At 38.8% G+C, this 22,681-nt stretch overlaps 1 protein-coding gene across 2 annotated transcripts in view; it reads left to right on the top strand.

The window, feature by feature from the left end:
- Nucleotides 1–22,681, top strand: part of BLTP1 (bridge-like lipid transfer protein family member 1) — an 87,750-nt gene that overhangs the window by 37,562 nt on the left and 27,507 nt on the right. For both annotated transcript variants that reach the window (XM_053975255.1, XM_053975254.1), the window contains exons 25-49: nucleotides 418–695; nucleotides 808–1,058; nucleotides 1,501–1,759; nucleotides 2,139–2,982; nucleotides 3,781–3,851; nucleotides 4,338–4,511; nucleotides 4,796–4,916; nucleotides 5,739–5,885; nucleotides 6,233–6,360; nucleotides 6,473–6,675; nucleotides 8,054–8,251; nucleotides 8,880–9,091; nucleotides 9,330–9,481; nucleotides 10,300–10,450; nucleotides 11,267–11,419; nucleotides 12,655–12,895; nucleotides 13,527–13,675; nucleotides 14,106–14,325; nucleotides 14,973–15,131; nucleotides 16,135–16,310; nucleotides 16,402–16,577; nucleotides 17,199–17,905; nucleotides 19,394–19,621; nucleotides 19,991–20,084; nucleotides 21,073–21,123. In XM_053975255.1, the coding sequence (XP_053831230.1) occupies nucleotides 418–695; nucleotides 808–1,058; nucleotides 1,501–1,759; nucleotides 2,139–2,982; nucleotides 3,781–3,851; nucleotides 4,338–4,511; nucleotides 4,796–4,916; nucleotides 5,739–5,885; nucleotides 6,233–6,360; nucleotides 6,473–6,675; nucleotides 8,054–8,251; nucleotides 8,880–9,091; nucleotides 9,330–9,481; nucleotides 10,300–10,450; nucleotides 11,267–11,419; nucleotides 12,655–12,895; nucleotides 13,527–13,675; nucleotides 14,106–14,325; nucleotides 14,973–15,131; nucleotides 16,135–16,310; nucleotides 16,402–16,577; nucleotides 17,199–17,905; nucleotides 19,394–19,621; nucleotides 19,991–20,084; nucleotides 21,073–21,123 (5,543 nt within the window). The remainder of the gene's footprint in view (nucleotides 1–417; nucleotides 696–807; nucleotides 1,059–1,500; nucleotides 1,760–2,138; nucleotides 2,983–3,780; nucleotides 3,852–4,337; nucleotides 4,512–4,795; nucleotides 4,917–5,738; nucleotides 5,886–6,232; nucleotides 6,361–6,472; nucleotides 6,676–8,053; nucleotides 8,252–8,879; nucleotides 9,092–9,329; nucleotides 9,482–10,299; nucleotides 10,451–11,266; nucleotides 11,420–12,654; nucleotides 12,896–13,526; nucleotides 13,676–14,105; nucleotides 14,326–14,972; nucleotides 15,132–16,134; nucleotides 16,311–16,401; nucleotides 16,578–17,198; nucleotides 17,906–19,393; nucleotides 19,622–19,990; nucleotides 20,085–21,072; nucleotides 21,124–22,681) is intronic.

Below are 22,681 nucleotides of genomic sequence, written 5' to 3'. Positions count from 1 at the left end.
CTCAAGCTGTGCAGGAAACATGTTCCAATGTCTTCAGATTATATGAAGTTTGAACACTAAACAAGTTGGAAAGTTTCAGATTTTTTGGGTTTTAGATGACAGTGAAGAAGTTAATTATTTAAATTTTTTAAAGCTTCATCACAGTGTCTGTTGACAGTTGTTTTCTGTTTTGATCTGTTTACAAAAGGGTACTTATAAGTAATTTTTTTTTTTTGTTATGTAAAAAGTGGCTGAGATTAATTTCTAAGCTTGCCTTCTTTTGTGTGTGTGCTGACTTGCAAATAGTACTGCTTCCCCAGAGGGAATTTTACTGAGATTTTTTTGAGCTGTAGTTTGGGATGTGTTAACTGGTTTAAGGCCACTCTTCTTTGCTTCACTGACAAATAGTCAGAGTTCCTGTTTAAATCCTGTTTCCAGATGGGTGCCATACGCATTGCAAACTGCAACCTCCACAACCAGTCTGTTGGGGAAGGCATCAGCGCTGCCATTCAGGACCTGCAGCTCAGGCAATATGTTGAGCAGGTGAACAACTGCAGAACTGGCCTCCAGCCAATACTGAGGAGGGCATACTGGCTGGAAGCTGGCTCTGTCAACCTGGGCCTCATCACTGCTGACATTGCTTTAGCTGCAGATCATCCTTCTAAACACGAGGTGCAGAGGCATTTCTTGGAAACGCATGATAACCGAACCAAGAGGTGAGCGATGCGGTTGAGGGAGGTGCATTTGAGAGGAATATTTGTCTTGCTTTCACTGAGCTTCAGTGTGGTCATGGTGTTGTTTTGTTTTCTGTTCTTCTTCCTTCTGTAGGTTGTGGTTTTTGTGGCCTGATGATAATTTGAGAAATAAGAGAAGCAAGAACAAGTGTGGCTGTCTCGGTGGTTGTCGATTCTTCGGTGGCACCTTAACAGGACTGGATTTTTTCAAACTTGAAGAACTGACACCTTCAAGCAGCTCTGCTTTCTCAAGCACAAGTGCAGAATCTGATATGTTTTATGGGCAGTCCTTACTGCAGCCAGGAGAATGGATAATTACAAAGGAGATTCCTAAAATTTTAGAGGGTGAGAATGTACTGTACTTTATTTTTACTCTATTTTGCCCAAAAGTATAAATTCTTAACGTTTTGCTATTTGTAGTGTTTATGAATCTGATTAATAAAGTACAACTGCTTGTGCTCTAGTGGTTTGACCCCTTCTAAGAGCAGACAGAGCTTGAGCAAGCTTTCATGTGCTGGATTTTTATATTAACATGCACCTCCTTGCTGAATAAAAATGAGATTTTTTTACTTGTTTACTTATATAGAAAGTAGCCAACTGAGGCAATCTGATGTTTTGCTGACGTGATTTTATTAATTTTTGTCAGGACAACATGCTAGTATGTGCATGCATTTCAAAACTAGGGCTTTTATTTAATAATGTTTTTTATTTCAGTAGGCAGGGAAGAGTCCACTGCAGTTGTGTTGTTATCAGATATTCAGTTTTTCTTTTCTTTCCCTGATCCTAGGTAAAGCAAATGGTGTCAAAAGAAAAGATTGGGACTGCAGATCTGTGGGGATAGAAGTGGAAAGGAAAGCGCAACACCTGAGCCTCCAAGTACCGCTGCGCTCCCACAGCTCCTCTTCCTCTTCAGAGGAAACAAGCAGCTCCAGTGCTGCCCTGCCCTTGCTTGCAGGGGAGAAGGACAGCCCCTCATCCACTGCTGAGGATCACCTGGGACAGAAGGAGTTCCTGCCCGGTGCAAAAAGGGAAGATGCTCATGGAAGGTCAGTAGTCTTGTCCAGGTAGGCATATAATTCAACTCTTGAATGCTTTAAGATGTAAGAAAAGCCTTTGATTTAGCTATTTTTCAAGTGTTAATGATGCTACTGAGATGTGTTTCCTAGTTGGAATGCTGATTTAGACCTCTAATAGGGGATGGTTACCTGAGCAAGGTAGAAAATCCAGCATGTAAAGATACCCGCACTTGCTGTTGAATGTTTGGTTTTACATCCTCTGTATGTAGACAAGTGGCAGCATTATGAAAATAATAGCTATGCTAATAGAGAGTCACAGAATCACTGGTGCATTTGACAGGTGCTACAGTGTAGGAAGAGAAGCATTAGTAATGAAATAAGCAAGTGAAGTGTTTATTTCTGTTCCCAGTGTCACGGTGGAGGGTGCAGAGGGCCGGCCTGCATCCCCTGGCCCCCAGGAGAGGCCCGTGGGCCAGTCGCCCATGAGGTCCCCCCTGAAGAGACAAGCGTCCGTGTGCTCCACGCGGCTGGGCAGCACCAAGAGCCTGACAGCAGCATTCTATGGGGACAAGCAGCCCGTCCCCGTGGGAGTGCAGTTCAGCAGCGACGTGTCCCGCAGCGACGAGAATGTCCTGGACTCCCCAAAGCAGAGGAGGAGCTTTGGCTCTTTCCCCTACACGCCATCAGCAGATTCAAACTCATTCCACCAGTACCGTTCCATGGATTCCAGTATGTCCATGGCGGATAGTGAGGCTTATTTTTCAGCTGCAGAAGAGTTTGAGCCAATAAGCAGTGATGAAGGTCCAGGAACCTATCCAGGGAGGAAGAAGAGAAAAAAGCAAGCTCAGAAAGCTGAATACAGTAGGGGGTCTATTTATCACAGTGTGGAAGGACCTTTAACAAGCACAATCCATAGAGAAATCAGTCAAGATATGAAAACATTGCCAATCAAGACTCATCCTTCCCAGGCTTCATTTGTTTCAGCTCTGGGAGGAGATGATGAGCACGTTGACAACGTGTACATCCTGGACTCTGAGAAGACTGTGGAACGTGAGCAAATCACTTCCCAGCAGCCTGTAATGGCATGTTACCAAAATTACCTGACACAGTTCCAGGTGACCAACTGGTCAGTAAAGCATCCAACTAACAAAAGAACTTCCAAATCCTCATTGCATCGCCCTTTAGACCTTGACACACCAACAAGTGAGGAAAGTTCCTCATCTTTTGAGCAACTCTTTGTCCCAACTTTTAAGGTATGGAAGATGGAGGAGTAGAGAAAGGAGTAAGAATTCAAAATAACTTAAAATGGCTTAGTACCAGTTGTGTGAATAAGCTACAAGAAACTTGAAATTTCCTTGCTTTTAGTTAAACCTTGAGTTTCTGACTTCAGATCATGGGTCTGAGTGGCTGTAAAGTTGCGGGCAGAAAAAGATGGAGTTAGAACACCGTGCATGTGTGTTCTGAATTATCGTTGTTGCACTTAAAAGTGCTGTCTGAATGATATGCAGCTGGAGGACATTTGTGAGTTTTGTTTAAAATACATTATACAGAACTGCAATAGCAGTACATTTAATACTGTTAAAGTATAATTCAGGCTCTCAGTGCTTTGTTTCAAAATTAAATTGCAACTTAGATTTAGGAAATTATTTTTTTTAAGTGACCTGCGCATACATGCTTAAGGAAGGAGCTGAACTGAAATATATGAAAAAAAATGGAAATGACTTGATATAAAACAGCTGTTTGAGCTCTGGAATTGAATTTGTTATCATTTTGCAGAAAAGGTTTGTGTTGATGCAAACCTTATGTAGATTAGTACTTGAAGGGGTTTTTTAAAAGCAATAAATCAATGTTTATGTAAAAGCAGTGTAATCTGATTTTTCAAGGAATTTAAAAAGCAAACCTAGGAGTTCCTGTATCCTGTATTGGAGAATCTGTTTCTAAGAGTTCTTTTAAGAAAAACAGCTTTAAGGGGAATTTTAAAAGATCCCTTGGTTGGGGTTTTTATCATTTATGGAAGGAATGTAATAAACTTCTTTGCATTTTTATCTTAGATTGTTAAACAGGGTCTCACAGCTAATTCATTACTGGACAGAGGCATGCAGCTTACAGGATCAACATCTAAGTAAGTTGAACGCATAATGTATGCTACATTATTAGCATATTTTTCAAGAGTAGGATTTTCCTGATACTCTTCTGAAATATTTCGGCTCCCACTAGCCCTTTCAAAATTTGATTTACAGCAGTAGTTTTCAGTACCAGATCTACTTCAGAACAGGTCATTCTATTATGAAATATTTGGGTTTGGTCAAATAGAAAGTACACAGTGCAAGCATTAAATTATTTCACCTGTACGTTTTCAAGATTACGAATGGTGATTTTATTTAGATGAATTTGGAGGTGCTAATGACAAGCGTCCATTTCATTGCCAGAAGCTTAACTTGAATTTAGGGAGGACCTTACCCCGGGATTGTGTTTTTGTACTTTTGAAGATGTACAGTAGAAGAAACCTGCCATTATTTGGATTTTATTAAGAGTTAAAATGATACTAGAACACTTTTGTATTTGTTTTTACAAAGCCTGATTATTGATGTGTGTTTGACTTGTTTAGCACACCTTACACTCCCTTGGATAAAAAGTCTGCAGAAAATACAGATGATGAAACAATAACAGAGGAATGGACGTTGGATCACCCGGTCTTCCAGACACGGACAACGGCAATCGTGGAAGTAAAAGGAACTGTAGATGTAGTAATGACTCCTCTTGTAGCAGAGGCAATGGATAGGTAATTTCATTTTGATAGTACTAAAAATTGTCTAAAATCACAGCTGTTCTGTTCAGCAAAGGCTTGGCTAAAACGATTGAATAGCATGGCTGATGGAACAGCAGGGCCTGGTGCCCACCGGATGTAATTCTGTATTTCCTATGAAGTGGCTGGAAGAATGGGAAGTGCCTTTTGTGTCTGTCAGTGCTTGCTTTTCCTCTGTAGTGTTAATTACATGTGGCTGGTGGTGTGCCATCTGAAATTGGGAGTCTCAATGGTCTCTTGTTGCTGTTTTCCCCTTGCAGGTACATCGAGGCCATGGTGCACTGTGCCAGCTCCCGGCACCCGGCAGCAATTGTGGATGACCTGCACTGCAAAGTCCTGAGGGATGCTGTGCAGAACAGCAAGACCAGCTTCTCAGAAAATGTGAGGAAGGAACAAGGAAATCCACATTGATTTGAGAGAATGCTCTTTTCTTTATCTTACATAGAAAGTGTTTTAACTGAATTTAGTGTTTTGAGATATAATAGTTAAATGCTATATTAATTTGGAATACATACTTATATGGATTTTCATAATCAGCTCTTACATATTGTCTTTCACTGTCCAAAAGTCTTTTACAGGATTGAAGTTTTTCTGTTTTGGATGGTCTAGAGTAATTTCCATCAGATCAAATCACACATTCTGTTCTTTGAAATTACTATAGCTGGTATTCTTAAGTATTACATTCATCTCAGTGGGATGTTATTTATTATTTTATAGTAGTTAGAGAGAGCTTTGAAAGTGCCTGTGGGTTTTTTGTTTGTTTTTTTTTTTCAGTTCACCTGAGACCTTAAAAAATTAATTTAACTTAAATAGAGTTGTATGGTAGTTCTACAGAATTAGGTGTTCTTTCTGTCCAATGTAATGACAATATTTATATTTTATGGTTTCTTAGACTTCACAGTGCGGTGTACACTAATAACATGCTTCATAGTAAGTTTTTTTATATAACTTACATGTGTAGAATTCAAACTTCCAGCTGAAGTCTGGCTGTTAAAGTTTACTGCAGAATGGCACTATTGCCCATATGGTTTTAGACATATTGTACCTTTAAGTGCTGCAGCTCTTGTTCTGGAAATCATGGTAAATTGCCTAAAATAAAGTCAGAATCTCTTTCTGGTTCAGTGCTAATAAAATATCCTATTACTCCTGAGCTCAGCAACTCTTGAATTTGTGCTAATAAATTATTTTTTTCCCCTCTTCAAGTTGTCTTCGAAGCAAGACATCAGAGGAACAAAAATAGACACCACCACAACAGGAACAACAAACCAGGGACCAGCACAGACCAATCTCTCACTTAAGCAAGATAATGTGACAATTAAAGGTCTTCAGGCCAATGTTACCGTTCCAAAGGTAACAACTTTTTTTTAAGCTTATCAGTGGAAAAGTACCTCACAAAATGACCCTTATTTTGGATCCCTGTTTGTTCCCCAAAAGCTGAAGTGAAGCTGTGCATTTGTGCTAGAGAACTAAAGTTTTGAACTTTGGAGCTGCTTAATTTTATGATGGTAGACATGCAGTAGCTAAATATCAATCACCATAGGGGTAACTGGCTGCCGTGTCTTTAAATTATGTTCTGGGTGTCATGGTTTTATTTTTCTTTTTAGTGAAAGTATAAGACAAGGTTCTATCAGAAATCAATGGTTAATGTAACATGCTATTCTAAATGTCTTTACTCTTTGATGGAATTCTATGTACAGGTGAACCTGTGTTTGCTACAAGCATCTGTGGATGAATCCCCAGGAGTTTCTTCCAGCAAAACCGTGACTCACGTTTCCCTAGTAGCTTTGTGTTTTGATAGAATTGCTACTCAAGTTCGTATGAACAGGTAAGAACACTACATGTCACTATTTGTCATAAACTTCAGACGTGTTTCATTTGATTATTTTTGTTTATCTTGAAGTTTGGTTAATTGCTTTTTCCTCCCTGATATTGTAAAGGGGTATAGTTGAGGAGACTTCGAGCAATGCAGACACTGGGAGGAATTCTGTCACGTTTGATCGTTACATCCAAACCAGCAAAATGCAGCCCCAGTCTTCTGGCTCACTGAGATCCAATTCCGGAGCAGAAAAAGGAAAAGAAATTGCTGCTAAATTGAACATTCATCGTGTTCATGGACAGCTTAGAGGTCTTGATACAACAGGTATTGAACAATATTAAAATGTGGAAATGTCCATTTTAATAGAAGGAAGTAGTTACAGTTGGTCTTGATCTTGTAGTTTGGTTGTAGGTTTTTTATCAACATGGATAAAAAGCTACTTGCACCCAGAGCTTTTGCAGATACTTGAAAAAGAAGTTGGGGATGAATTATTATTCCACTAAGTGATAGATTTAAACTTAGGCAAACTAAAAGCTGTCAAGACAAACTTGTAAGCAGTTTGTGTGGCAGATGTGTTGCCCTGTAAATATTGACCTGCACTGCTGGAATTTGAGGCCTGAGCTCCCTTCCTCCCAGCTAATCTCTTTTCAGCTACCATTTTTATCACCTTTTGCAGGGAATGTATTACACTTATTTGCTTTCTTACTGCATTCTAACAGTTTCAGTAATGTGCCTGCTCTGCCAGAAATTTCAGCATGACAACATGTAGGTTTTTAACTATAACAACTCTAAAGCTGAAAATTATATCAACTCAATTGATTCCTTGTTGTTTGTGTTAAGGAAATGCCTTCAAGAAGCTATGATTTAAATTTTGCTATAACTCCTGATCCTGGAAACATTAACCAGGAAAAGATGACCAAAAGTAGAGGCACTTTTTGTTAAACTGCTTCAATTTTGATGGAATCTACACCAGTTTTCACTCCATTCCATAAGGAACGGGAGTCATCAGACATGAGGAAGTACAGGATGATTAAAAAATACACAATAAATAAATAAACAACAGAAAATTCCACTGCTGTGCAAAGATGAGTGAGCAAATGAAGTTGGAGGAAAACTAAAGCAGAGAACACTGAAATGGTTACCTCCCTTTTTACTTGGTTATGGATAGAATCTTAGCAGTAGTGCCCTGTGTGAAGTATGCTACAGACATTCAAGAGGGCCAGTTTTGGAGTACTATCCAGGAAAGTCATCATCTTTTGAAAGGTGATGAGAATAGCCTTTCTAAGGATCTTAGCATCTCATGTTTACTTTAAAAGTGAGTGCAGTTACAAATTGGAGGCAGAGAGTAAGGATTAGAAGGGGTGTAATTGACTCAACGTAGTTCTTTTCCTGAGGTATTTGACCTTTAGGTATAAAATGATTTAAAATGTTGCTCAGTCCTTGGTTTTTTTTCAAATTTAAAAATTACCCTGCCCATATTAACAGACCAGGAGCAAGGCTTTTTTGCCCTCTTTTTGTGCATCTTTTTCTTGCTCATGTTTCAAGTTTAAACTTTTTCTTTGTTTTTTAGCCCTCCTGTTTGAGAAATACTAAAGGGATAACTCCCCCAAAACACTCTGAACTTCAAAGAGCTTTTTGGAAGATGTAAAGTTCTTTCCATTTTGGAGCAAAGTAGTAAATATTTATCTATTTATTTTCACAGATATTGGAACTTGTGCAATAACAGCGATTCCTTTTGGGAAATCAAAAGTTCTTTTTACTTTGGAAGAGTTGGATGAGTTCACTTTTGTGGATGAAACAGATCAACAAGTTGTTCCAGATGTAGCTCGAATTGGTCCTAGTCAAGAGAAGTGGGGTTGGATAATGTTTGAGTGTGGAATTGAAAATTTAACTATAAAAGGTAAAGCTTTTCAAGGCTGTGTATTATTTTGTTTTATGAGATTACTGACAATTCTGTTTTTAGGTCTTCTGGCTTAGCAATTAGTTGATTAGAAATTGTTGAATCTGGGTGATGCTGAATAGTACATGTCTGTAGTAAATAAATTTCATAGGTTATACAATGAAGACATTTTTAGTTGTAAGTGCCACTAATAATAGTATATGAAATAATTTCATGGTTTCATCAGTTTCTGAACTTAAGGTTGAAATTGATGCTTTCATTCATCACTCAAATCCTCACCTTATCCACAGGAAGTGCATTATAGAGCCAGAGTTTTGCTCTGGGATGGGAAAGCTAGTTACAGAAAGTTAAAAAAACCCCACAGTATACGTGTGTTTTCTATCATCTGAGTTACTTTTTTTTTAAGAGAATAATATTTTAAAAGTCTTTATGTGAGTACTCCTCAGCTACTTGTGGTAAACCATCAGAAGCTCGAAATTGTAGTGATAAGTTGTTGAATAAAATGGTAATGCATTTTGTTTAACCAAAATAATGTGTTTTTCTCTGCTTAAGTGCAGATCTTTTCTATGGTCCAGAACTTACAGCTGTTTATGTGCTGCCAACTTTTACAGTCTGGGTATTTCTACAGGGGGAAGACAGTCTGGGGCAGTGCTGTATAACACATTTGGAGTCATGGGTAAATCAAGAGACACAGAGAGAGGTGGATTGCTTGCATCAAACAACTCTTCAGATTCCCCCACTGGTAGTGGCTACAACACTGATGTGTCTGAAGATAACCTCCCTTGTGACAGAATAAGTCCCTCTTCAGATATTAATGGAAATTCAGTTTCAGATGAGCAGGTATGTCCAAGCTGGGTAGAAATTATTGATCACTCATCCTGTTTGCTTAGACACTAAACTTCCAGCTTTCTGCAGGGTCCCTTGGGATGATTAGTGAACAGCATTAGTTTATTTTGCTTTGCCTAAATGCCTGTGAAAAAAGAATAATTTATGAGCATGTATGGTATGTTAGTGCCTTTCAATGTAGTAATTTTGGAAGACAATTTCCCTTCTAACTTCATGATTCCTTGTTTTGAAGGATGAAGGTGTTGAATCAGATGATCTGAAAAAAGATATCCCCTTGATGCCTCCTCCCCCTGACTCCTGCAGCATGAAGTTGACAATCAAAGAAATTTGGTTTAGTTTTGCAGCTCCCACTAATGTGCGCTCCCCAGCCCATATATATTCAAGGTATAATTTTACCTCATATAAAAGAAAGAAAATGGCATTCTGCTTGGTTAAATTGCATTTGTATTTGGTAGGTTCTGAATGGAATCTGAAACTTCTTTGGAAATTATAATTTTGAGTTTGTATATATCACAGTAAGACTTGCTTCAATTTTTTTTTCTGTTTTCATTTCTATGGAAGTGCTGCTAGAAAATTCTTAGTTAGATGTGATTAAAATAAGAAAAAAGGATGAGTAAAAAAAGCCAAATGAAATAAAAAGCCCTCACTAACAGCTTCTGGTGAGATGGAAATGTATGAGGGAGAAAGGCAGGGGAAGCTGTGTGTTTTGAGTAGGTGAGATGCCAGTGAAGAGAACAGCTCAGTGCTTTTGGTATTCAACATGATAACATGCATGATCTGACTGCCATTGCACTATAAATTTCAAGATGTGTCTTTCTAAGATAGTTTTTCACACTGTGTATATTGAATAAGCCAAATAGTTAGAAAATACTCTGCTGGTACCTCTTGCCTCAGCCCTTTAGCAAAAGTCCTTCATGACATGTAACACTTCATGTGGGATTCAGTCAGCGATGACAATTTCAAACTCTGGAGTACAAATGGGAAAAGAAAGGAATAACAGTAGCAAAAGTGGGAAGAATGAGAGTGTGAGTAAATAAAAAATTGCCTCAGGTACTTTTTGCCAGTTCCTGTTTTCTGGGCAGCAAGTCTGTGTTACTTTGCATCAATTTCCCACCTATTTGACTGTCATTCATAACAGCATGAGAAAATGCTGCTCATTGCTGCTGCTGCCTGTGAACACAGCTATCTCTTTGTCTCCCCAGGCAGCTGAACCTCCTGAGCACTGCAACGCCTGCAGTTGGTGCTTGGCTTGTTCCCATTGATCAAGTGAAGTCATCATTAAATAAGCTGGAAACTGAAGGAACCCTGCGAATCTGTGCTGTTATGGGGTGCATTATGACAGAAGCTCTAGAGGTAAATGACCTTTATAAAATCAATGAGCATATCAGAACAGGACATCATGATAGGTAATATATAGTTTTTGGAATTCTGGATGTTTTCACTGGCAAACTTGGAGCATCTCTAGTGAGCCTTTGGAATTGGTCACAAGAGTTCACAAAAAGCTGTGCTTTTTGTACACAGTCTGAATTTCAGAGCCAAGTCTCATGCTTCTTACAGGAATGCATCTCCAGGTAAAATAAGAGTAGGAAGTATGGCTGTAGTGCCTGGTATATTTTATGAAGTATTTTTGTTTGCTATTGGTTTGATTGGCACCATCTAGTGGGAAGATTTGGACGTGATACCCATGCTGAGATCCTGTCTTGCATAGTGAGATGGATGACCTAAGTGTGATGCTGGTTTTCTGCTCTGCTCAAAAATTATCCTTTGCAGCAGTCTCTTATTCCTACCGCCTTTCCTGTTTCTTCTTCTTACCCTCTTTCAAGCATTAAACCAAATTTTAGAAAGTGCCTGTTTTGACTTTAACTAGGAATAAACTGCTTCTTTGAAAATTGTAGCTGGCTTTGCATATATGTCTATAAGTCCAGATGTAAGTTCCTAAGGCCTGCAATTTGAATTCAGGTTTTTCTGTTATTGCTTCATAGATATAAATATGCATCCAGAATTATTTTTCACACGCAGTATTTAAAATCAGATGGGTACCCATGAGTCAAATCCTTGTTGCAGAAGTTCAAAATGAGATTAGAAGTTTGTCTCAGAGATGAAATCTTGTCATTGATGCTCTATTTGCAAGTATATTCATATGTTGAAAATGTTTTTATTTTAATCTAGAATAAAAGTGTGCACTTCCCTCTGAGAAGCAAGTACAACAGGCTTACCAAAGTAGCTCGTTTCTTGCAAGAAAATCCCTCTTGTTTACTCTGTAATATATTGCACCATTACCTTCATCAAGCAAATTACTCCATTATTGAGGATGCCACTATGGTGAGTTACCCAAGAAAAAAGTTTTTACAACTGAAAAGCTTTAGTTTCAAATATGCCAATTCTAATGTCTTAAATTTGGCAACAGTTTGAGGAAGGTTAACAAACAAGAAAATATAACCCAAACTCGCATGCATCTTTAAAGCGATGAGTAGATACTGTTTCCATTATTTCATTTTTTTTGACATCTGCTATTTTTGTTACGACCTATATATATGCATAATGTTTATCGAACTATTAGTAAATACATGAGATCATAAACCAAAAAGGGATGCCTTTAAAACTGTAAATGTCTTTTATCAGATTTCATTCCCTCTCTATCATATTTCAATGACCTTTTTATAAGATTTCATTTCTCATGGTTTTAAAATTGAATAAGTCTCAATTATTGAGGCAAGTGCATGAACTGGTTAGTTTATTCCAAATTCTCTCCTTGGAACTAGTCTTCATGTCTTCTAGAAACACAACGGTAGTGCAGATAGTTTAAGGAAGGAACTAGAATTGTACAAACTTTAGGGTTTAAGAATCAAGTATTTTTCTTGATGGCTTTAGAATGTAAATGCCTAGACTGTAGCGGGAAATAGTTATTTGAACAAACATCAGGGATAAGGGAGGAGTGTTTATTCCTGATTTTGTGTCATTTTCATAATCCAATTCCACAGCTGTCAGATTTAAACACTTTGGTTTTCAGCATATTCTGCTGAGAGCCAGTGATCAGGAATAGCACAGTTTGTGGCACAAATGGCACAGTTTGATGTGTGGTCAAAATACCAAGCTTTTGTTTTCTTCAGGACAATTCAGTGATGTAATCAGAACAATCCCTAAATTTGGCCTCAAATTTATATTCCTAAAATTCTGCTTATGAACAATGGTAAAACCAATCTTTTTAATTTCAGTTCTGTTTGTGCAGAGTTGCTATGAATCTTAGCCCATAGTTCAGACTCTGATAATTACTCAAGTGCTTTTAGCTTCATATTTAGCAAACCTGCTTCCCATTATTTATTTTTGGCCCCCTTGGGCTAGATCCTCAGGTCATGTAGATAAATGTATTTACTGTGTTCAATGATTACTGTGTTATCTCCTAGCTCCTTGGCTTCTTGCTTGATGTGTTGTGGTGCCAGCATGTTTGTCATAAGCCTCTTAAATATAGACATTTAAGAGACCTTTGACTTTTTTTCCCCACCAGTTTACTTCAAAATGCTGTGATATGAATTTTTAATTTTTTTTTTTTTTTAAAGAGTGATGGCCTTCCTGCCTTAGTGACCTTAAAGAAAGGTCTGGTTGCCTTAGCAAGGCAGTGGATGAAGTTCATTGTGGTCACCCCAGCCTTTAAAGGAGTCAGCTTGCACAGACCAACCCAGCCAATAAAACTGCAGCCAAATGCCTGCCACGAGCATGAGGATGGCCTTGGATTGGACAATGGAGGGGGCCTTCAGAGTGACACGAGTGCTGATGGAGCAGAGTTTGAATTTGATGCAGGTATTTTCGTGTTACCATCCCCTTAACAATTCATAGGGACAAACAGCTCCTATCAGACATTTGTATCTTTTTTACTTTTAATGCTTGACACATTATAGATTATAGTCTTCTTTTTAGAATCAGCAAGCTTCTTTTTTTAATCACTTTCATTCTGAAGCTGCTGCTAGCAATGATAATTATAGTATTACAATAATTAGTGCTTGTTCAGGGAAAAACAAAACAGGAGACCTCTTTCTTCACATCTTTTGTCTTGTTTTTTTCCTGCACAAAATAAATCAGTTCAGTTATTTGCTACCTTTCAATTAAAAGCCAGGCAGCAGTTAGCAGATTTAAGAGAGCCAAGATGTTTGTGAGAGAAACTTGTATGTAATAATCATACAGTATAATGGAAATTTTTGTCCCCTTCTTTCCAATATCTGTTTTGATTAAGCAGAAACACTTGGATTATTAAACAAAACCTAGCACACCCCTGTCTGAGGTGTTCTTATTTGTCTGTAAATCAGATAGCACTGTGTAGGTGTGTGCCAACACTTGGAAGTTAATGATTGCTTGTAGATAAATGTGCCTGATAATAGATCATCTTGGTTCTCCAAATATATCTAAATGAGGGCAACTGTTTGCTTGGGTGCAGCTACTGTGAGTGAGCACACGATGCTCCTGGAAGGAACAGCCAATCGCCCTCCGCCTGCCAGTGCCTCCTCCGGGCCTGTCACTGGTGCTGAGATCATGAGGAAGTTGTCCAAGACTCACACTCACAGTGATTCTGTGCTGAAAATCAAGGTGAGTGTACAGGGCTGGGCACCAGGGCAAAGGGGGTTGTAGCTGGCCTGTTCAGGAGCAGTCCTGTAGCTGCAGATGAATAAATGCATGCAAAAAATAACTATAGTACATGGAAGGTGTGCTCCTGACCTTAGAAAAGCAATGCTCCAGCAGTTGATCTATATTCTTCATCTGTTCTTTGTTGTTTTTCTTGCCAATTAACTTCATGTGCATCATTTAAGGATGTGCCCTAACCTTTACAGCCTTTGATCTTTTATTTATGGCAGCAGAAACAAGGATTTAACTATCCTGATACAAAATGAAGACTGGCAAAGCTCTCCAGTAACTTGTACTAAAATGATTGTGTTCCAGGTTTATATTGACACCAAATGTTGCTTTATTTTTGCACTGTCCACAGTACTTTATTAATTTCTTTGTTTTCTGCTCACAGGGCATCCATCCATATCATTCCTTGAGTTATACCAGTGGAGATACAGCTACGGATTCACCAGTGCATGTTGGCCGCTCCGGAATGGGAGTCAGGGAAAGCCCAAGGAAAGAAAGTCTGCTCAGCTATCTCACTGGGAGCTTTCCTAGCCTGCACAATCTTTTGGAAGGGACTCCTCAAAGAAGTTCAACTGCAGTTAAAAGTAGTTCTTTAACAAGAACAGGTATGATGTAGCATAAAAAAGTATGATGTAGCACAAACAGGTATGATGTAGCCTAATTTCCTAGTCTTCTTGAATGAATAAGGAGATGACCATTTTGCATTTGTTTTTTCTTGACCTTATGAGTAGCTCAAAAAGAGAGCTGAAACTAATATTTCACTAACGTAGTTTGCATATGATAAATTACAGGTTTTTAGTAATGGCCTTTTCAACAAATATTTTAGAAGCTTGAAACATTTAAGTGTTTATGCTCTGTATTATTTTTGAGTGTATTATCAGTTTTTCTTTATATGTCAATTGCATACTGTATTTGATACTGTATTTTCTCTAAAACCTCTCTCCTTTGCTGTCAGAGACTGAAATATTATTCAGAAAAAAAGGTATTTTGGTTTCTTAATGACTCCTTTCCTCTAATTAATGGTATAGATGAGCAAATGGAAAGCCATATGTAGTGCAACATCCATCAGTGCCACATGTAACTTCTGTGGTAGCACCCATAGTGGTGTTTGACACATAATTTAGTGAAATTAACCTTGAGAATTAGGCTTATTTTTATAGTTTATAGGTGTTGGCAGTGAAATTGTGCCGTGTTCCTTGTTTTTGCTGACTTGGATGCAAGAAATGCTGAAATCTCTGCTTTACCTGCACAGGAAATACTGTGGCCACAGACATGTTGTCTGAGCACCCTTTACTCTCTGAGCCCTCCTCTGTGAGTTTCTATAACTGGATGTCCAATGCTGTGGGCAACAGGGCAAGTGTCATGCAGGAAAGCCCGGCCATCAAGTCTGGGCACAACAGCCTTCCAACAGGTATTGCTAATTTGTAGCTGAGTTCCTGGTGGTTCTGGATTGGCTATGCCTGTGTTTGCCACTTTCTGACTGAAAGTAATTGAGAGAGTGATTTATGGTCAACAGGACTTAATTGGTTCAAAGTATTACTTGTGGGACTTCCCAGCAACCTGGAAAATTAAAAGATGAGATTTAAGCAAAACTGTTGTTTTCTTTTGCCTCACCCTGCCTCCAAAAATTTAGCTTTTTCTTGCATTTCGAGCTGTCAGTGTAGCTGCCAAAGCCATTTGTAGCTGCCAAAAGTTAAGCCGTGAAATCATCTTCTGTTGCGAAGTTCCTTGGTTTTGTTGGCTTTTTTTAATCTTATTTGCATATGCTTATTTTGTGATTTGTGCGTTGGAATCCTTGTTCTTTCTCAGTTCAATTTTGAGACTAAACATGATCATGCATTTTGAAAGTGACTTAGGAATGTGTTAACTGGTGTAAGGGAATGAAGAAGAAAATATATTTCTGAAAATCTTAAGTGTATTAAAGAACCAGATGTGTAACAATTTGTTGCAGCTCATTTATTGTTTTTGCTTGCCTGTCATCATTCAGACTTTTAAATGTGTGTCTTAATTTTTTTTCTCTAACACTATAGTGGAATCTTTATTCTGTTAACACTCCTTCAACTGTGCTATATTAATCTTAGGCAATAAGAAGTTGTTTTAGTTTGTTTTTAATATTGAACCAGTATTCTGATCCTACAAACATCATCGTGTTGTACATATTGCTGAACTGTTGTGGCTCCTTTGTAAACTGGAATGTGTTTCTCTGCAGTAAGACTCTTTCCAAATTTGGATTTGGACAATCTCTACCAGTTCCAGCATTATCAGGCTGTTTCTTTATCCTGAATGCCGCCTTTGTGAGGTTACGGACCCCACTGTGGCTTGTTTGTCTGTATACATAATCTTGCTGAATTAGTCTAGTCAGTGGTGGTAAGATTTGCTGTGGTGTTAGTGTTCCATGGGTATTTATTTTCCAGGTGTGGCACCCAATCTTCCTACTATCCCCTCTGCTTCAGACTTCAACACAGTTCTGTCCAGCGACCAGAACACCCTGGATGGCACCCACTCGCAGCACAGCACCAGCCAGGATGACATTGCAGGAGTGGAAGAGGGCAACCAGGGCTTTCCTGCTGTCCAGCTGGCAGATGCACAGGTAACTGGGGTTGCGCATCACCAAATGATGAGCAAGAGAGTAGAAATAATCAAGGCCTTCAATAACTAAATGGGTGGCGTTTGTTTTGTAGGTTGTTTTCAAACCTTTGCTAAGTTACACGGGAATTCAGTCGCAGGATGCGATGCCCCTGTGCTACAGGATGTACTTCGGAGAGTACCTCTCTTTCTCAGGAACTCTGGACTGCCTCAGAGCAGATATTGTTGATTCAGACACAGCAAAGGAGAGGAAAAGCAAGCGAGCCCGAAGGTATGATGAGAGGCTTAAAAATATGTGTATTGGCTAAAGAACAGAAATTAGGCTTTTCGTGTGGTGACAGATTTCCAAAGCACTTTCATAGGATAAGGAGCAGCCCTTTATTCTTCTAGTCTTTAATTTTGTCTTCCTGTTAAAATATTTTTTTAATCTTCCTATGCAATGGTTTGGGAATTGTAATGGTTTGAATCTCAGCTGCTTTTGAAAATTGGAGACTGGGGAAGGGGAAGAGCAGGTGGAAATAATAGTGGGGGGGAATTTGAGTGGCTCTGAAATGGTGTTTAGTAATTAATCCTGTAAATAATAATGTGACTTCTTGTGAAAATGCTGAATCTTCCCCCAGACCAATTTTTGGCAAAGCTTTAGGATGTAATGGAATGATTGCATGCCAAGCTAGGTTTCGTAGAACATGGATGATTTCTGTGTTAGTAGCACACAGTATGAAACTGTAAAAGTTCATTTTATTATATTTAGAACTGTGGTAAAAAGGTGATATCCTAAGGGAAATAAAAGGCTGGGTTCAGTAAATTAGATGTAAGCTGTGTGAAAAACGTGTTTGACTCTCACACTCATAAAAAGCAGCAGAGTAGTAACTTGTACCTTTCCTTTCCTTAGGCAAGGAGCAGTCAATCTTCCTCCTCTGGAATTCAAACCAGCTTTGATGTTGGAGACTTTCAGCATTAGTGCTGTGGTGATGGAGAAATCCATGTGCACCCCTCACAACTCCACCAATGCCCTTTCCTTCCACGACTTGAACAAGCGCTATTACAACACCTTCCACTGCAACTTCACCATTTCCTGCCAGTCCATCAGCCAGCACGTGGACATGGCCCTGGTGCGGCTCATCCACCAGTTCAGCACCATGATCGACGACATCAAGGCCACGCAGACAGACATCAAACTGAACAGGTACACGGCTGGCTCGGCCTCCCCAACCCCCACCTTCAAAACCCGCAAGCACAGGGACTTCCGCTCCTCAGATTTCAGCCGCAGCTCCCGGGGCAGCCTCAACGGGGGCACCAGGGTGAACAACACTAAGAACAAGAGAACAAACAATGACAGCAACAAGAAGGAGTCTCGCAACAAGAATTCCCTGGGGAGGTCAGAGCGAAGGACTTCCAAAGTGTCCAGGAAAGGCTCCAAAGATGTGGTTGACCACGTGACGATCCATATGGATGACTCCGACTCCATTACCGTGTCAGAACAGAGCGAGCCCTCTGCGGAGTGCTGGCAAAATATGTATAAGCTACTGAACTTCTATTCACTCATTTCTGATCCAACTGGCATCTTAGAAAAGTCTTCTGAAACTTTTGGGCCAACAGGTAAAGTGGTTCATGAACCTAAATAAACGAGTGTGTGTGTTTTTGCTTAACCGGTGTTTCTAAAGCTTGCTCATGAGGTGGTTTTTGTGAGTTGCCCACCCCATCTAACTTGGATCAGAGGGGCACATGGTGAGGACTGAGGTGAGCTTTTGATTAGTTCACCAAGACGATGTACAAAAGGAAAGCTTAACTTTTATCGCTAATTGCATAGTGTGGATTGAGTTTGTTCCTCCTGAGGTGCTGTTTTGTGTTCAAGGGGGTACTGGAAATGCTGAATATTATCATTCTGTGAAAATATGCAAGCATGTACGTAAGCCATCCTGAGGGAATTAATTTCTGCCTTGAGAATGACAGTAAAAAAAAAAAAATCTGTGAATCTTGCTGTGAGAGAAGGAAAGGTAAAATAGTGATTTTGGTCAAATCCCACAAAGATTACAAGTGTTTGGGCCATATTTTCACCTAAAACCTTGAGATCTGGTGTGATTATTGCTATTTCCAATGTATTTCAGCACAGCAGAGTAAATCTGAGTTGACCTAGCATCATTCTCTTTGTTGCTGAACTTAGGTTGCTGTGAATATGCAGGGGATGGTATAGTTGCTTGATTGCCGTATTTTCCTTGGACTTCTTTTAACTAAAGAATAAAAAACTGAGAAAGTGTCATATGAGAACTTGTATTAAACAGATACCAGTGTCTTTCGTGCACAGAACATCATATCCACAGTTAAAATATCTGCATAAAATGTAAATTTTCTTACACTTTTTTTAGCTTTCTGAATGTTGAAAAGGAGAACTTGCTCATCCAAAACAGAATTATAAGAACCTTTGCCTGTGGAATGATCAAAAAATAAACAGGACAACTGGAAACTGTCAGGGCATTTTTGTGGTATAACAATAAAATCAGATCATTACTAATATTTATATAAGGTTCATAAGAGCATATCTGATGCTGTTGAGCAGGATGGGAACAAAGAACTCCAGATCAGAAGGCTAAGAAAATGAACTCTGATTTATTTCAAATGTACCGCTCTATATATAGAGAACATTGTGCGGACTAATTTCATTGGTCTTAGAGTAAAAACATCCCACGCCATTGGTGGGCAGTGAATGATGCACAGTGGCAGAACATATCTATAAACAATGTGAATAACAAGATAGATTAGAGAATTATTTACATTCTTTCCAACTGCTTCCCAGGCTCTCGCCTGGTTAGAAAACCTTTTTCTTTTCTCTCTGACTGAGCTGAGAATATCCACACATATCTATGAATAATAATGAAACCACATCACTCATTATTGTCTTCATTGTGTCTTGGATTTGGTTCAGTTGCAATGGTATTGGGGTGGAGTGAGTGAGGCACAGATAATTTTCCTGAGGAGTTTTCTTGACATGAAAGATACGTGATCCTCACTTTGGAATACAAATATAAATGGGATATGCCAAGGATTTATTACAAATAAATCCTTGAATAACTGCTGGTGTTTCTGTAGGTGTTCGAAGCCCCACTGAGCCTGCCTGCAGGGTGGTGTTTGAGAATGAGCAGGACAATGGGCGGAAGCGCAGCCTGGTGACCTCGGAACCGCAGCACGTGACCCTCATAGTCTTTGGGATAGGGATGGTGAACAGGACCCACCTGGAGGCTGACATTGGCGGCCTCACCATGGAATCTGAGCTGAAGAGAATCCATGGCAGCTTCACCCTGAAAGAGAAAATGAAAGGTGGGACGAGCTGAAAGCACTGTCTGTAATTCAATTCCCTGGCTGCTTTACATGTATGTGTGCAGTATGTGTGTGTGTAATATTATAATATTCAACAAGTGCTTCTAAAGAATTATTGCTAAGATGCTGGAGGATTATAAAAGGATGCAAGCTTTTCAGAAAGTGCCATGGAGGAAATTCTCTTAGAAGACAGTTACTCATTTTCAAAAGCTTTCTTCTTGTCACATTTAATAGTTGGCATCACTGTGACTGCTAAAGCTGTAATATTTCAGTTATTTTCCTGCTGCAATATTTTTGAAAGCAGTAAGCACACCTGAAGTATTGTACTGACTGAAGTGCTGTTAATTACATTTTTTTTTTTTCTTAAAGATGTGCTACACCAAAAGATGACTGAGACATGTGCCACTGCTCACATAGGAGGTGTCAATATTGTCCTGCTGGAAGGAATTACCCCAAATATCCAGTAAGTAGAAAGTCTCACAATTTAAAATTGTTCAAGTTCACAGAAGTGATATGAGTTGTATTCTTTCTCTTACGCTTCTAATTGCTTTTTGAAACCTGTATGTTCAAACCATATGAGATTTGTAGGGAGCAGTTATTCCTAATTATTCCTGTTTAAGAGCTATAGTGTTTGTTTAATGGATATATTTTCCAACTCTCATGATGCATCATTCTTTGTTCTCTCATGTTAGTTTTACAGTTCTAATATCCCTTCTCCAGCTTTTATATAATTGCACAACCTGGCAGGGGAGGGGAAGACAACCACTTCATGTGCATGAACATCATGAATCACTTGCTCAGCATTCACATTGTTTGGCTTTTTTATTTCTGCCAGGTTCATAGACTCAAAAAGGCCATGCATTATTTTAATTTGTTCCTAGCTGCATCTCCTTCTGTTTGAGTTGCAGAATGAGCTGAACCACAATTCTTTGTAGCACAGATCACTCTCACACAATTTGGATGTTAGGTGGGTAACCCTCAGTATGTGTACTGGTCTTAGAACAGGACTCTTGTAGAAAGGGGCTAAACAATGTCACTTGAGTTTCTCTCTCCTTTTAATTCATGGGTAGTTTGGAGGATGCTACACAGAAATGAAAACATGCAGAATTTTATAATTTCCTCAGCTAAATTGCTTTGTTTCTTTCAGAAGTATAAATAAAAGTTCCAATCTGACAGTCATGAAGGGTTTCTGAAGGTGACCAAAGCTCTTCATTGTTTGTTTTACATATAGGGAGGGTACAAAAGGAAAGGGTGGAAATTATGATAAATCTTAAAAACAACAATATCAAAGAACAAACATGAGCAAAACCAAAACCTTCATCTTAGTAATTTTGACAATAAATGTCATATTGTGGGTTACAAGTAGTTAACTGACTAATTTTGCATGACTGTTTACTCTTTATTTGCTTTGTTTTTGTTTTTCTTGCTTTCTCTTCAATCTTCATCTGTAGACTGGAGGATTTTCCTACATCTCCTACAAGCACAGCCAAACAAGAGTTTCTGTATGTCATATTATTATGTTTAATAATCTTGCAATTAACTCTGTGTTGTGTAGATAACGGCTGCTTTCCTACTGTGTGTGATTGTGGAGGCAGATGTTTCTTGAATACATCTTGGTTCACCATCTAGTATTACCTAGATAAACTTTTTTTTTTAATGAAGCCTTCTAAATATCTGCCTAAAAAAAGCCCTTGTCAATCTTAGCAATATAGTTTTAGGAACTGCTATTACACTGCACTCACTAATGTAATGTTAGAATGGTTTCACTGGCCCTTAAGTTCTTTAGATCTGCTTCTGTACTTACTTTAATGAGCTGAAATACTGTTGATAAATGTAAGGGAACACAGAGGTGAGATTTGCTTTGGAGATGCTGTGCTTGGAGTGATAATTGTGGTATCATCATGAACAGGGCCATTTCTTTTTGTCTGCATTTCCCTGCTGGTTTAACTCCCAGGCATGCTGAAGATCTGTGTGTGTGAGTGCAGGTCTCCTCTCTGTGTCTGTTTATTCAGTGTTGTGATAATACAGGATTAACTTTAAAATGTCCTTATAGCTCTGGAAGGAGAGGTGATGGACTGAAAAACTGCAAGTAATGTAGGGAAAATACTGGGATTTGTGTTCCTTTTTGTCTAGTAGCAGCATTAAACCAGTGCATCACTGAGTTGTTGAATTGGCTGCCATATGATGTGGTCAACAAAAATATAAATGATTAAAAGGATTGGATAAATCCATGTTGGATAGGACTGGTGGTGAGTCATGAACATGGTACAGGCTCTGGCTTAGAAAGTAAATTCCTTATGGCTGGAATTAAGGGAAGGATCCCTTTACTTACACCTCAGGTATCTGCTGCTGCCTGAGTTTTCAGCTGACTCAGTGCAGTAGTTCCTGTGTGTTACGGGCCTCCTGCTGACTTTTTTTCCCCCAAAATGCTTGTTACAGCATGCCCAAAAATCTGTTGAGTACTGGCCTTGTAGTCAGTTCTGCAGTAGGACAAAGACTTTTGGTCACAAATTTCTCTGGAGAGTGATCATTTATTGCATTGATGTGAGAAGAATATAGAATTCTTTCTGGAAGTATTACTGGTAAATAAATAATGAATAATGATATTAATGATACAACCAGATGTGTTACAGGCATATCACTGTAGGTAAGCCAGCTGCAGATCTTTAATAAAAAATGGACAGCCAGACAGTTGTTCCACATTTCATTCTTGTCATGGAAGTAGGTTTTTTGTAGGCAAGCAGCAGTGAAATTCATTTGTTGCATGAAATATGGAGAAAAGCACAGTTAATTTTGCTGAGGTTTTTTCCTCCTGCAACAGCTATACTGGTGTAATACATTTTTAATTAAGGAAATGTTTATAATGGTTTGAATGCAGTAGTATTTTGAGTTCTAGATGGAGATGGAAATGTGTTCTTGATTGGCTTCACAGCAGTTGAGTCAGAATGGTAGAAGGAAGAAAGCAGGAAATTACCAAACTTTGAGAGAAATAATTATGTTTTTCTTTTAAAGAGGTGGATTAAAACAATTCTGGCTTTTTCTTAAGTAATGTTATTTGTA

The sequence above is a fragment of the Vidua macroura genome, chromosome 4, assembly GCF_024509145.1.
Source record: "Vidua macroura isolate BioBank_ID:100142 chromosome 4, ASM2450914v1, whole genome shotgun sequence".
Taxonomy (NCBI): domain Eukaryota; kingdom Metazoa; phylum Chordata; class Aves; order Passeriformes; family Viduidae; genus Vidua; species Vidua macroura.
The sequence above is the reverse complement of the archived record's forward strand: the minus strand, read 5'-3'. Positions and strand labels throughout refer to the sequence as shown.